A 12,778-nucleotide genomic window follows, 5' to 3' on the forward strand; every position below is an offset into this window, starting at 1 on the left:
TTGGAGTGTGACTGTTTGAGGTTGTGGACAGGTGTCTTTTATACTGATAACAAGTTCAAACAGGTGCCATTAATACAGGTAACGAGTGGAGGACAGAGGAGCCTCTTAAAGAAGTTGTTACAGGTCTGTGAGAGCCAGAAATCTTGCTTGTTTGTAGGTGACCAAATACTTATTTTCCACCATAATTTGCAAATAAATTCATTTAAAATCCTATAATGTGATTTTCTGGATTTTTTTCCCTAATTTTATCTGTCATAGTTGAAGTGTACCTATGATGAAAATTACAGGCCTCTCTCATCTTTTTAAGTGGGAGAACTTGCACAATTGGTGGCTGACTAAATACTTTTTTGCCCCACTGTATATAAAATACCAATTTTAAAATTGTGACCAATCGATTGGTTGAAAGAACAGACTGTTGGTCAAAAAACATTTTTTTTGTCGGGAACACGCCCTACAATACTGTCATCCCTACAGACAGGCGGATGGGGGCTGAGTAGTTAGTTTACCTGTGTGCTGCTGACAGAAACAATATAATCTCCAGTGTCAGTCTATCAGTGTGTTGCAGTGTTGGAGGGCTCTGTGTGGAATGTGCTGAGCCCCCAGGAGTGAATGAACAGGTGTTGCTGGCTGGCTCTCTTCCCTCCTCGTTCCCGTCCTCTCTGGCCCCTCTCCTTTATTGGCACGGGGGTCTGCCCGCGGCACCATTGTTTGGCAGTTGCCTTGGAGATGTCTCTCTTGTTTTGCAAATTGCAGCGTGTCAAGGCAAGCCGAAAATGATCACTCAGTCAGAAGTGTGTCCTCCCCTCCCTCCCAGTAAAATATATAGCCTATGGTCTGTCTTCATTTCAAACTCCAAAGATCTCTGTGCTGATAAATCTGAGCTTGTGTAGTTACCGTATCAACAGCTAGCAGGCCCAGAGCTGTTTTGCCCAGTTAAGCTGATTGTTATCAAGGTGTACAAAACAAAGCAAATTCGAAAGGTTAACATGGTCAGCAAACATTATACTGTTCGTTCGTCTCCTCCATCTTGAGCTCATGTGATCTGACCTTACCCACTGCCTTAGCTACACATGTTTACATACAGTACTTTACCTTACCTAACTCCTCAGCTTTGACCTTCCCTTAACTCCTCATGCCGTAGTCCACTCAGCCCGGCTCCCCAAAACGAGCTCTTAGACGAGCTCTGAGACACAGAGAGGTGGATGTGAGACTGAGACGGGACACTGGGCAGGCGACAGTCTACAAAGGCCTCCGGCAGAGTTCCAGGATGTCTTCTGTCTACCCCCTCAGCTCTGACAGTGTCTCTGCTGGATAGAGAGGGGAAACATACCAACAGCCCCATGCCTAGCTGTGTCTGAGGCTCACAGAGCTCAAGTACCTCCTATACCTGTGCCCCAAGAAAGGGAAAACATACCAGCACCATGTCTGGCTGGCTGTGTGTCTGAGACTCACATACCTAAGCCCCTAAAGAGGAGAAATAACATTGAACGAACCAACACCATGTCTAGCTGTGTCTGGGTCATGCATACAGTACCTTATAGGCCTCCCATACCTGAGCCCCTACTTAGAGACAGCAGGGAGCCCAACATGGAAGAGACACAGCGGGATCTAGTCGACCACAATAATACTTTTTACAGGGTCAATATATCAGACGTCGCTAAGTTTGATGACCCCACCCCCCGAGAGCTTCTAAGGAGCAATGGAGGGTTGAAGGAGAGCTGGGGAAGTACAGAATGAGGAACAGAAGGTGGGGAGAGAGAGTAAAAAAAAAAGGTGTTCAGAGAAACAAAGGCAGCCATTGTTTGGAGAGATGCTTCCTGGATGTGTTTCTGCCAGGCTGAAGTTCACCTGTGTTGCCTACCCGTGTTACCTGTGCTCTGCAAAAGGACCCAAACAGAGCTGTCAGGCTTTGTATAAATATTATTATCTCCCAACATCAGATAGCTGGTCTGTACTTAGCAGCCTCTGTCTGTCAGTCATGTTAAAGGGAACAGTATGAGGAGGATTGTTGGCACGGGGAGCAGACTTCCTCTCCTTTCCTCTCCCTCTCCTAGCCGGGCTTTGGGCAGCCAGCCAGCAGAGACCTCCGCTCACACCCAGGATTTCTGGACCTGGGTCTGGACATGCCTTGGCCTCAATGGCCTGACTTTAATCACTGTTCCAGGTCTCCTCATTCAGGGTCAGAAAGGCCGGACAATCACACTTGAACATTTGCAGTGTATGAATGTGCATTCGTGCTCAGCACAGTAATTGAGGCATACACTTTATTTATAGATCCACTACTTCCCGCTGCTTATTTCTTCTTGAAGTCTGTTCCCCTCTGTCTGAGGTCTGAATATTTTTGGGCTACTGTATCATTGGTAAGTGTCATTTCAGGTTTATAGCCTCCCATGAAATTGAAACACATTTGAGTCCATCTGAAGGTAACACCCCTCGGTGTTGTATTACTGTAATTGCAGTCTATATAAATACATGTAGGAAGCAAGTTATGATAAAGGAAGCGACTCAAATAAATGATTGTTTTGCGAAGGGTATGCCTATAGCCAGCCAGCCACAGTTTTTAAAAACCAACCGAGGACATGCCTTTTTAAACTGGGAACAAATTGGAGGCAACTTGGTGCCAGTTTCCCCAGTCTCAAGCACTTCATCGAGTTCATTTGGTCCACGGCCGCAGTAGGGATCAGTGACTTGTTACTCAGAGAGAGAGATGGACTTTTCTCTGCAGGGGTTTTATGGGGCTGTGTTGTACCCACTCAACCACAACATCCCTTCTAGTGGTGCCAGAACCCTGGCCTGCCTGGAAGGCCGCGTGAACACTCCTCATAATAAGGCGCCACTCGATTTATTGGAGCTCGTTTTTTAGTGTACATATTTCAACCCTCAAACTGTATAGAAGCGCTGCCTATGATCATTGTGTGTTTTTTATTTTTTATTTTTTTTAACATTTAAATGTTCATTTTACGACGGCTCAGTGCTCTCACACACACTCCACATGCTAATTGCGTTGTGAGAAGCTTGAAGTAGGTAACTTGGAACAATACGTGTTTGTTTGTCAAGACCCAGAACAGTGGACTGCTGTAGAAAGTTCTGGATGGATAAACAGGAATTTAAGCTATGACTTTTGACCACGTCACTGAAAAGTCAAATGCACCTGGGTTCCCCGATCGCAGTAGTGTTTGCTCTCTTCAGTCAGTCTGATTTGCTGTAGAGCCATCTGTAGTAATTCAGATGACTTTCGTTTTTTTTTTTCGGTACATTTTGAGGCTGTCACCTGCGGTATACCTTGTTTTGATCTGTGGTTTACCTGAATGTTAACTCCTCTGTTCCCTTTACAGCGACGAGCTGCGTCAAGAGGCTCGCCAGTTGAAGAAGGACCTACTGGCCATCAAAAAGAGGAGGGAAGACATCGCCAATCCTCCAAAGAAGGAGGAGGAAGGCGAGGGTATGTCACTACATCAACTACTGTTTTAAATACCTTGCAGGTAACACTTTATAAATGGTTTATGAAAGGATTTTCTACAAACTTTATAGACTGTTTTTAAAAAAACGACTTACCTACTCACCCTTTATACTCTTTATATGTGAAGTGTTACCCAAAGTCATTTTCTCTCTGTGATCTAACACAGAGGATATCCTCCATCTCCATGAGGTACAGTATTTCTTCTCTGGGCCACATTCTCCTCTAATGGCTACGTATGTAGCCAGACAGTCCTCTCGTCTCTGACAATTAAGGCGGACGTCAACGTCTAGTTTATTCTACCCAAGGCTCTGCTTTTAATTTTTTTTATTTTTATAATTGCGTAAATTGCTTGAGCAACAAATTACTGAGTTGCCTACCCCCGTTGGTTAAAAACCAAAGCCCTTGCTGTAGGTTGGTCTTCAGCTTTGCTTAAAGTGACAAGGCGACTAAGTGGGTGTTTTTTCCCCCCTTCGTTACCACACAGTCCTACAGCCTCCCGTAATACCGCCTGTCTCCCGAGTGTTTGTCGGTACACCCACCGATAAAGAAACACATATTTTTGGACAATCATGAAAACCACGTTGACTCAGAGTTAAGTACGACTGAGAAGCTCAAAACGTTGTTTTGCAACAAAACCAATGGTCCATGTGGTCTTGTGGTGGCATAAATGCCAAATTAACAGGGGGGGGGGGTCACCGCAAGGCGCGTTTAAGTTCATGAGATATTGAGATGCTCTCATCATCTCCTAGACACTGTTTGTCTTTTTTCCCCTGACACCGCCTCTTACTCAGTGCTTACCACATGGTGGGTACTCGACTCAGAACCCACTATTAGGTCTCAACTGAGACTGGATCCCAGCTAGAACCGTTTCTGTTTAGGCCTACTTGGCACAGGGAAACACAAAAGCTCCAGTTCAGGTAAGTCACAACAGGTAGGTCAGTGTAGATGTGGTTATCCAGCCGGATGCTGTAACCGGGGTTAACCAGGAGGCTTTTATGTGTGTCTCTGGCTGGGCAGCAGCCTCTTTGAACGCTCCTCTCATTACGTGAATGTGTTGGACGTGAGGCTTCATTCAGTAGGATGGAATGTGTAGAAGAGAAGTCACGAGCCAGTGGACTCTGCAGGGGGGCAGATGTCTGCTTAAACACTGAATCCTGAGACTCGGCTGAGGGAGAGGAATGCACTGTTGCGTGGTATGGTGGGTTAGATACTGAAGGAGGTGGTTTTATCTCATTCTCATCATTCTGGATGGATGGTGACTTTGGGTTTAAAGCGGTGAAACAGCTACTGCTTCACATTTTGGCTGCACCCTACAGAGGTTGGAACCTAAATGAATCTCCAATAGTTTAGTTCTGAACCAAACCATATATATACTGTTCCGACCAGCAAAATAATGCTCTGAACCGGTTCGAACCCCCCCCATTAGAGGCTTGCTATGGAGCAGGCAAGCTATAGCTCAGTGAGTTGTTTACATACACGATGGAAAGAGAAGTGTAGGACATGATATACAACTTACATTTTGCAGGTGGGGAGAGTGAGAGGGTGGAGGAGGAGGCTTGGCTTGAAGTGCTGGGAATCTTGTTATGACATGCATTATCTGAATTAGGCCCACAGAGCTATAGCTACGGAGGAGCGGCTTCTATGGAGGAACTTTGAATGTCTTTGAACTTCAGAGTCGGCTAACGTTGGACCAGAGCTAGCTAGCAAGCTAGCTAACAAGCTTGTGTGTGCACAGCGGCACCAGAATCAATAACACGTGAAATGTGTTAACTATAGTATCCCTAACTAGCGTTGAAAAAGTTAAACCCTTTCTTCTCTAATTAAAAATCTCTCCCTATATTCTGAATCAAACTTGTAACATTAGTAGGCTACAGCTGTGCTTCAGAGTGGGAGGGGCAGGTAGCCTACACACACACTGGCAAAGATGTTCAGCTGGCAGGCAGACACTGGATGAAGTTTCTGATTGACAGAGGCATGACTTTGCATAGGCGCTTTGTTGCGTTTTTCTTTGTGAAACTAGAAAAAAAATACCCGGAACATAAAATGTTATTAACCGGATCCCATGCTTTCAAAAATAAGTTATTTTCCGGAACGGTATAGATCACTTTCGTTCCCTGTTCTGGTTCTGTTCCTTGAAAAATAATTATTTTCTGTTTTTTTTAACCGGTTCCAACCCCTGGCCCTATATGGTTTACTGACCTCTTTTGAACACCAGAGCCCTATTTGGTCTGATCAAAACTAGTGCACTATATAGGGCGTAGGTTGCCATTTCGGATACAGATTTTGTTTTCACTTTTAACTTTGCTGTTACTAAAAAAACTAAATCACTGTGACCTAGTAAAGGTCAGTAAGTCTTGTTTTATTAATCAAATCTGCTCACTCTAAAGCTGCCTGGTCAGGCAGGTTTCTGCCCTACTTTCTCTAAGGATTAGTGTGGGCTCAGGAAAACCTTTTGACCTTCAAACAACTTTGAATGGGGAGGCTGTTGTACGTCACTGTCCTCACATTGAATGCCTCGATGGGGCCAAAAATCTCACCCCCCCACAGCCTGACCTCTGAGCAGCGGTCAATTCCAAAGAAGCTCAGATGCAGCTGTGGTAGGTTTGACTGTAGTCTCTAGGGAAAGGGAATTTAGAGGGTAAACTTGCTGACTTTGTGTTTCTGTATCATCATTACCTCACCGGTCTGCTATTAAGACAGAGACATCACTTCCAAAACATACGTACACGGACGTGCACTTCAATACACTCAACATTCCTCACATTCATGTGGCAAATAAAATGGGTATTGTTCTTTTACGCTTTCAATAGAGAGAGGACATTTGGACAGGACCATTAGACCCATAGACGTTTTGAATTTCTGTTAGCAGAAGACTGGTGTGTTTGCAAAGCCGTTTGCCCTCAAATGTTTTCTAAGCGCTTTTGATTAATTAAAGTGTGACCGAACGGTTTGCGGGAAAAAAAAAAAAAATAGAATCTAGATTGTTTTCTTAGCTTGCCAAACACACTATTGATAAATACACACAAGAAGACTGAAGTGCTCTAGATTCCTCTTTGTCCTATTTTTTATGAGAATGAAATTGCAGAGGATGGAATTCTGATCCTGCTTGTGCACATGTTGTGCTTGGACGGAGTCCTCCACAGTGGCGTCCCAAATGGCACCCTATATAGTGCACTACTTTTGCCAGAGCCCAGAGGGCTCTGACCAAAAGTAGTGCACTATGTAGGGAATATGGTGCCATTGGGACGCACACCCCTCTGTTACTTGGCCAAGACAGGTCATGGACCGTTTGGAGGAGGCATGTTCACCATGTACTCAGCAATCGCCAACGAAATACCAGGAAAAAACAAGAAAAGGGAGCTCCATCATATCTATCTGGGACGGTTAGGCTAATGTTAGTAGCAGACGAGAGCCTGAAGTATAATCACTGAGTTTGTAATTGTCAGAATATAATAAAAATTTAATTTTTTCTGATCTGAAATGCCTTGCCTATATCTAGCAGTAAGATTCCCATTTGAACCGTTTGAACTTATCGCTTTCATTTATCATGGAAAATATTGTATATTAAGTTAATGTTTATTTGAAATGTGCTAAAAACCTATTGCCATGTATGGCATTGTCCTATATGAGTTATTGTCCTAAATGAGTTATTGTCCTAAATGAGTTATTGTCCTAAATGAGGTATTGTTCCAAATTAGTTATTGTCCTAAATGAGGTATTGTTCTAAGTATGAGTGGAAGCTATTTTGACAGGCTACTGATCTGATCCCAGCCGCTAACCCTGCAAACAATAATGAGTCGTTAGGACATCAAGAAATTGTCAACTAAAGTCGTCAGGATGTTGTGTCATGGTCCGCTAAAGATTTTGCATAGTTCCCAGTTGGTCCCGGGAACTAACACACCAAAGGTGCTTTTAACATAGTCTTTTCAACTTTCATATTTGACTCTCTTTGACCTTCATGATTACGTTGTATATGTTTATTCATACAGTAATTATTATTTAACATTTCCTCACATGGGATTTGAACTCGTGTCTTGGTTCACGGAATTCTGATCTTCCTGCTATGCCACCACGTCTGTATCAATGACTGATTTCATCTGTAGGGGTTTTCCTACACTTTTTGTACTTCAAAGTCAATCTCAGCTCTGTTAAAAATGCACTAAAGAAAAAAACGATTATATTTATCATAGTGATTCAGGAGAAACATTAAAACAGAATAATATTTCCCCCACCAACATTAGACAACTATACAGAAAACCCTCACATTGCTGAAATAAGTTAATTAAATCAATGAGAGAATAGTCGGAAATAACTGATAACAAAAGAGTGTCATCTGCACTGCTATTGTAATTAAGTGCTGTGATGGATTATAATTAATGAATGTGTAGGGGACTGCTGAATTATTGTAATTGTGTTGAATCTATATATTTAATTTATTTATTTTTAACCCATTTTTCTTCCCAATTTTGTGGTATCCAATTGGTAGTTGCAGTCCTGTCCCATCGCTGCGACTCCCGTACGGACTCGGGAAAGGAGAAGGTCGAGAGTCGTGCGTCCTTGGAAACACAACCCAGCCAAGCCACCCTGCTTCTTGGCACAACGCCCGCTTAACCCGGAAGCCAGCTGCACCAATGTGTCAGAGGAAACACCGTACACCTGGCGACTGTGGTCAGCTTGCATTGCGCCCGGCCCGCCACAGGAGTCCATGTGCACGATGGGACAGGAACATCCCTGCCGGCCAAACTCTCCCCTAACCCGGACGACGCTGGGCCAATTGTGCGCCGCCCCATGGGTCTCCCGGTCACGGCCAGCTGCGACAGCCTGGACCCGAACCAGGATCTCTAGTGGCATAGCTATCACTGCTATGCAGTGCCTTAGACCACTGCGCCACTCGGGAGGCTGGGAAATTATATAGACTTTGTGGCACGACAGAAAGATCAGTATTCCCCAAATCAAGAAGTTGTGAGTTCAAATCCAAGTTGGGGTCATATTGAAAAGACAGTACTAAGTGTTCATGTCAAATGTAATCCTATTGTCATTGATTAAATATCTTTAAACCGTTTTAGCTGAACAGCATATCACTTACCTTAAAAGCCCCATACCATTTCATTACTTTACTTATAATTTTTTGGGACACCTGGGCTCATCATGTGACAAAAACCTCCAGGGACCATGACACAACGTACCAAGAATGTCCTAAAAGAATCCTTGGGCATGTCCATGTCATGGGACAAACTGGGAACTAGACTAAACCATCAGGGGACCATGACACAACTTCCCAAGAACATTCAGGGGACCTTCACGGGACCATGATACAACGTCCCAAAAATGTCCGAAAAAACATCCCCGGGGCAAACCTGCAACTAAACAAAATCTCCAGGGGACCATGACACAATGTCCCAAGAACATTCGCGGGACCTTCAGGGGACCATGACACAATGTCCCAAGAACTTTCGCGGGACCTCCAGGGGACCATGACACAATGTTCCAAGACCGTTCACGGGACCTCCAGGGGACCATGACACAATGTCCCAAGAACATTCGCGGGACCTCCAGGGGACCATGACACAATGTCCCAAGAACATTCGCGGGACCTTCAGGGGACCATGACACAAATTCCCAAGAACGTTCGGGGGACCTTCAGGGGACCATGACACAACGTCCTAAAAACGCCCCAAGGACAAACTGGGAATTATGAAAAGGTTCCCCAGAGAATGTGGGACCCTTGGGAACGTCACGTGACATCCTAAGGACTAGTAAAAGGAAAGTCTTGAACGTCCTAAAAAGTTCCTGACATGATCCTCAGTGATGTCCTGGTTTCTTACAGGGAACTAGACAAAGGTCCACCAGAGAACGTTCCCTTTGGGACCATCATGCAATGTTCTTAGACGTTCTTAGAACATCAATAAGATAACGTCGCACCGAAGCCCTTAAGGGGCCTAATGGGAACGTCGCCGGATGTCCTCAGGATGTCCCCTGTTTGCTGAAAACTGATTTCATCATTTGGTTTCTTGCAGCAGGCCTTGAATCTGGTCTCCCTGGACTTCCTATGCTATACACATCTTTGTGCTCAGTCCCAGAAGCAAACATATTCCTCCTCCATGCGCTAACAACAGCAGCAGCCACTACCCACTAACTTGGCATGCGGCAACTTAATCAGGGGAAAAAAATCAATTGTCACCTCAGAACTCACCCAGCAGAGAGCTAAAAGAGACATTTGAGTTACCCTTTGAGTTATTATTTTCGACAGACATCGCTTCCATTTTCAAGACATAAATTATAGCATGTTCTTCTAGTCTGGTTTTCTCTTTCTTGGCATAAGTGTTGGTTCTGAGAGCCAAAAATAAGAAAGACAGGCTGAAAACACTGTCCATTTTATACCCACCCTCAATGATGTGGCAACATTCTTTCTACCACTCCAAGTTATTTATACAGGTTATGCCTGTGTGCACAGCGTGTTTTATTTCAATGGCGCCTGGTCAGTCAAATTGTTGATGTGGAAGAAAGACTGATCTTTGAAACGTCAATTGACTTATGATTATATGTTGCAGTTAGGTTTATTTTTTTCCTCCAAAATATCAGTTCACGTTTCTGACAAAGGCAGTTCAGTTTGACATTTTATGAATCGTGTGGCTTCATTCGAGAATTTCTAATATTTTGGAATGGGATTCAATTTGGCTGTTGAGTCAAGGATTGTGTTGTAATTTCTTTTGGCCTTTCGAAGAATACATTCAAATGGAGATTTACACATTTATTTGTCAAAGTTATTAAGCCGAATTATGTCAGAGGACATAGCCTATTGAGCAAAAAGAAACTGGCAGAAACCTTCATTTCAAAATTTCTGTTTGGAAGGAAATTAAGGTTCAATGACGATATAGTGGTGGTGTTGGGTTTCCCTGTTGTGACCTCTTTTGGGAGGCAATCTGTAGGAAACTCAGAACCACATCACTCAGTTCACAGCTGGAATCTGCATTATTTTATTGTTGTGACGGCAATGACTATGATAGATAGAAAGAGGGAGGAGTAGCCGGCTTCACAACACACATTTTCGGAACTATTTCTGATGAGTGTGCTGATCGATGAGAAACGGGGTTTCTTTTGACACTGCTTTGACTGCTCCAGGCCTTTGAAAGCGATGCTCCTCTGATTCGTCTTGAACAAGCGTTGATTGGTTAAAGAGGAAAAGAGAGCTGGAGGTGCTTCCTCCCCTAACGAAGAGGAGTCTGTCATTCACAACAACCCCCCCTACCACATCAGGCCTGTGATTTGTAGCTCTCTCTGGCCCAGGAGATAGCTAGGGGGAAGAATGTGGTTAGAATGGCCATCAAACTCAAAGATAGTAGTTAGTGACAACAGCTGGAGAGGGCGACGTGTGTTCCTTGTGTTAGTGCCCAAGGGAATCATCATTCAGCATCCTGCAAGTCCCGGGCTGCTGCGAGGGGGCAGAGTGCAAGGGGTGAACGGGAAAGATGGAAAGGGATCACTTCTTGCTATCGTAAATCAAAGGGAAAGACTTGCACCTCGAGCAGCAGAGCAGACTTCCAAGTTGACTCTGGGGAAGAGGCCTGGACTGTAGAGAGTGAGAGAGAGTGTGGCCCCAGTCTTTGCTAGGGAATTCCGACGATTGCTCCAAATTTTGTGTATTTGTGGCCTAAATACCTTGTGAAATGAGTAACTGCATGGTTTTCTGGACTTATAATGATAGCCATCCAAATCCAAATACCCTTTGGGGCTTAAGCTTTTTGTTACTCAATTAGGTTCCTCATAAAGTGAACTGACTTTTTTTTTTAAAGCCTTTTCACTCTAAACAGACAACATTATTACAGAATAATACTAAAGGCTAGTAGAGAACTATAGGTACCAGTGGGCAGGATTCAGCTGCCACAGGGCTGTCCGGCAAGAACAAATCAGAAGTCTTCAGAACAGGTTTATTGCAGATATTGGGTTTACCACACTAGGTTGAGTACTGACTTCTCACAGAGTAGTGAGAGCGTACAAAAGTGGTTCTACGCAGGAATAGAAAGAAATGACAAATACAGGGCATCTCCGGAATAGCAGTATAGGCAGGCTATAATGTAGGTGACCTTGGGCGAATCGATGTAGCCGGAGATGAATTCCAAAAAGCCTGTCCTCTGCTCAATTCCTTTGGTGGAGTTCATCAAACTTCCTTCGCCGAGGAGTTGAGCTTAGTCAGCTAGACATAATGCACATGCACATACTGCATAACTTTGTATGAGTGCTCGGGAATAGCTTATACCAGGTAGGATACAGTGATACCTTAATGCCTGTGCATTGCTATAAACACTATAATGACCAGACAGTAATACCACAATTATAGGACTAGAGACAATTCAGCATACAGGTCGAATGAATGTACAGAACAGAGAATGACTGCTGATAAGCAACAATGTAATGAGAAAGAAAGTAGCTGGACTAGAAACTGAAATGTGATTGCAATTTTAACTAGGGTCTGCGCATGCGCACAAGACCACGACCAGGATGGAATAGTAACTGGCCACAAGGAAAGCTACAGGCTAAATTAGGCTACACGTCCATAAACATGACTATGAGCATATACAGACCAGAGGAGGCTGGTGGGAGGAGCTATAGGAGGAAGGGCTCATTGTAATCAATGGAACGTAGTCAAACGTTTCTGATGGGTTTGGCACTATTCCATTGATGCCATTACAATGAGCCCATCCTCCTATAGCTCCTCCCACCAGCCTCTACTAATACAGACAATATGAACAGAATAATATGTGTGAGCTACACCAGGCCTAACGAGCTAGCATTCCTAACTAACATCTTGGCTGAACTGACTAGCAGTAGCATGGCTCACATTAAAATGTATGACTCTATAAACGTTACAAACATGGTAAATACTTGAACTACACCCAACTAAAAATGACATGTCAAATCAAATTGTATCAGTCACATGAGGCGAAATCCTCCCAGATTGCAGTTCCTAGGGCTTCCACTAGATGTCAAAAGTCTTTAGAAAGAGTTTCAGGCTTGTTTTTCGCACTCTGCAATTTCACCGGATGTAGTCGAGGTGGGTCGCTAGCAGAACACCTGCACCAGAAAGGATAACCAGCCACCTGTATGTTGATAGTGTCGTTGTTCAGCCACGACTCCATGAAGCTTAAGATATTAGTTTTAAATGTCCCGTTGGTAATTTAATCTTGCGTGTAGGTCATTGATTTTATTTTCCAAAGATTGCGCGTTTACGAGCAGAATGAAAGGAAGTGGGGGCTTATTTGATCGCCTACGAATTCTCAGAAGGCAGCCTGCCCTCTGGCCCTTTTTTCTCTGCCTCCT

The 12,778-nt window shown here is 44.0% G+C and overlaps 1 protein-coding gene across 1 annotated transcript in view; it reads left to right on the top strand.

Annotated features, from left to right (window-relative positions):
* cwc27 (CWC27 spliceosome associated cyclophilin) overlaps positions 1 to 12,778 on the top strand; it is a 49,865-nt gene that overhangs the window by 13,139 nt on the left and 23,948 nt on the right. The window contains exon 11 of the mRNA XM_024373204.2: positions 3,336 to 3,442. Within this exon, the coding sequence (XP_024228972.1) occupies positions 3,336 to 3,442 (107 nt within the window). The remainder of the gene's footprint in view (positions 1 to 3,335; positions 3,443 to 12,778) is intronic.

Source organism: Oncorhynchus tshawytscha, linkage group LG20 (genome assembly GCF_018296145.1).
Source record: "Oncorhynchus tshawytscha isolate Ot180627B linkage group LG20, Otsh_v2.0, whole genome shotgun sequence".
Taxonomy (NCBI): domain Eukaryota; kingdom Metazoa; phylum Chordata; class Actinopteri; order Salmoniformes; family Salmonidae; genus Oncorhynchus; species Oncorhynchus tshawytscha.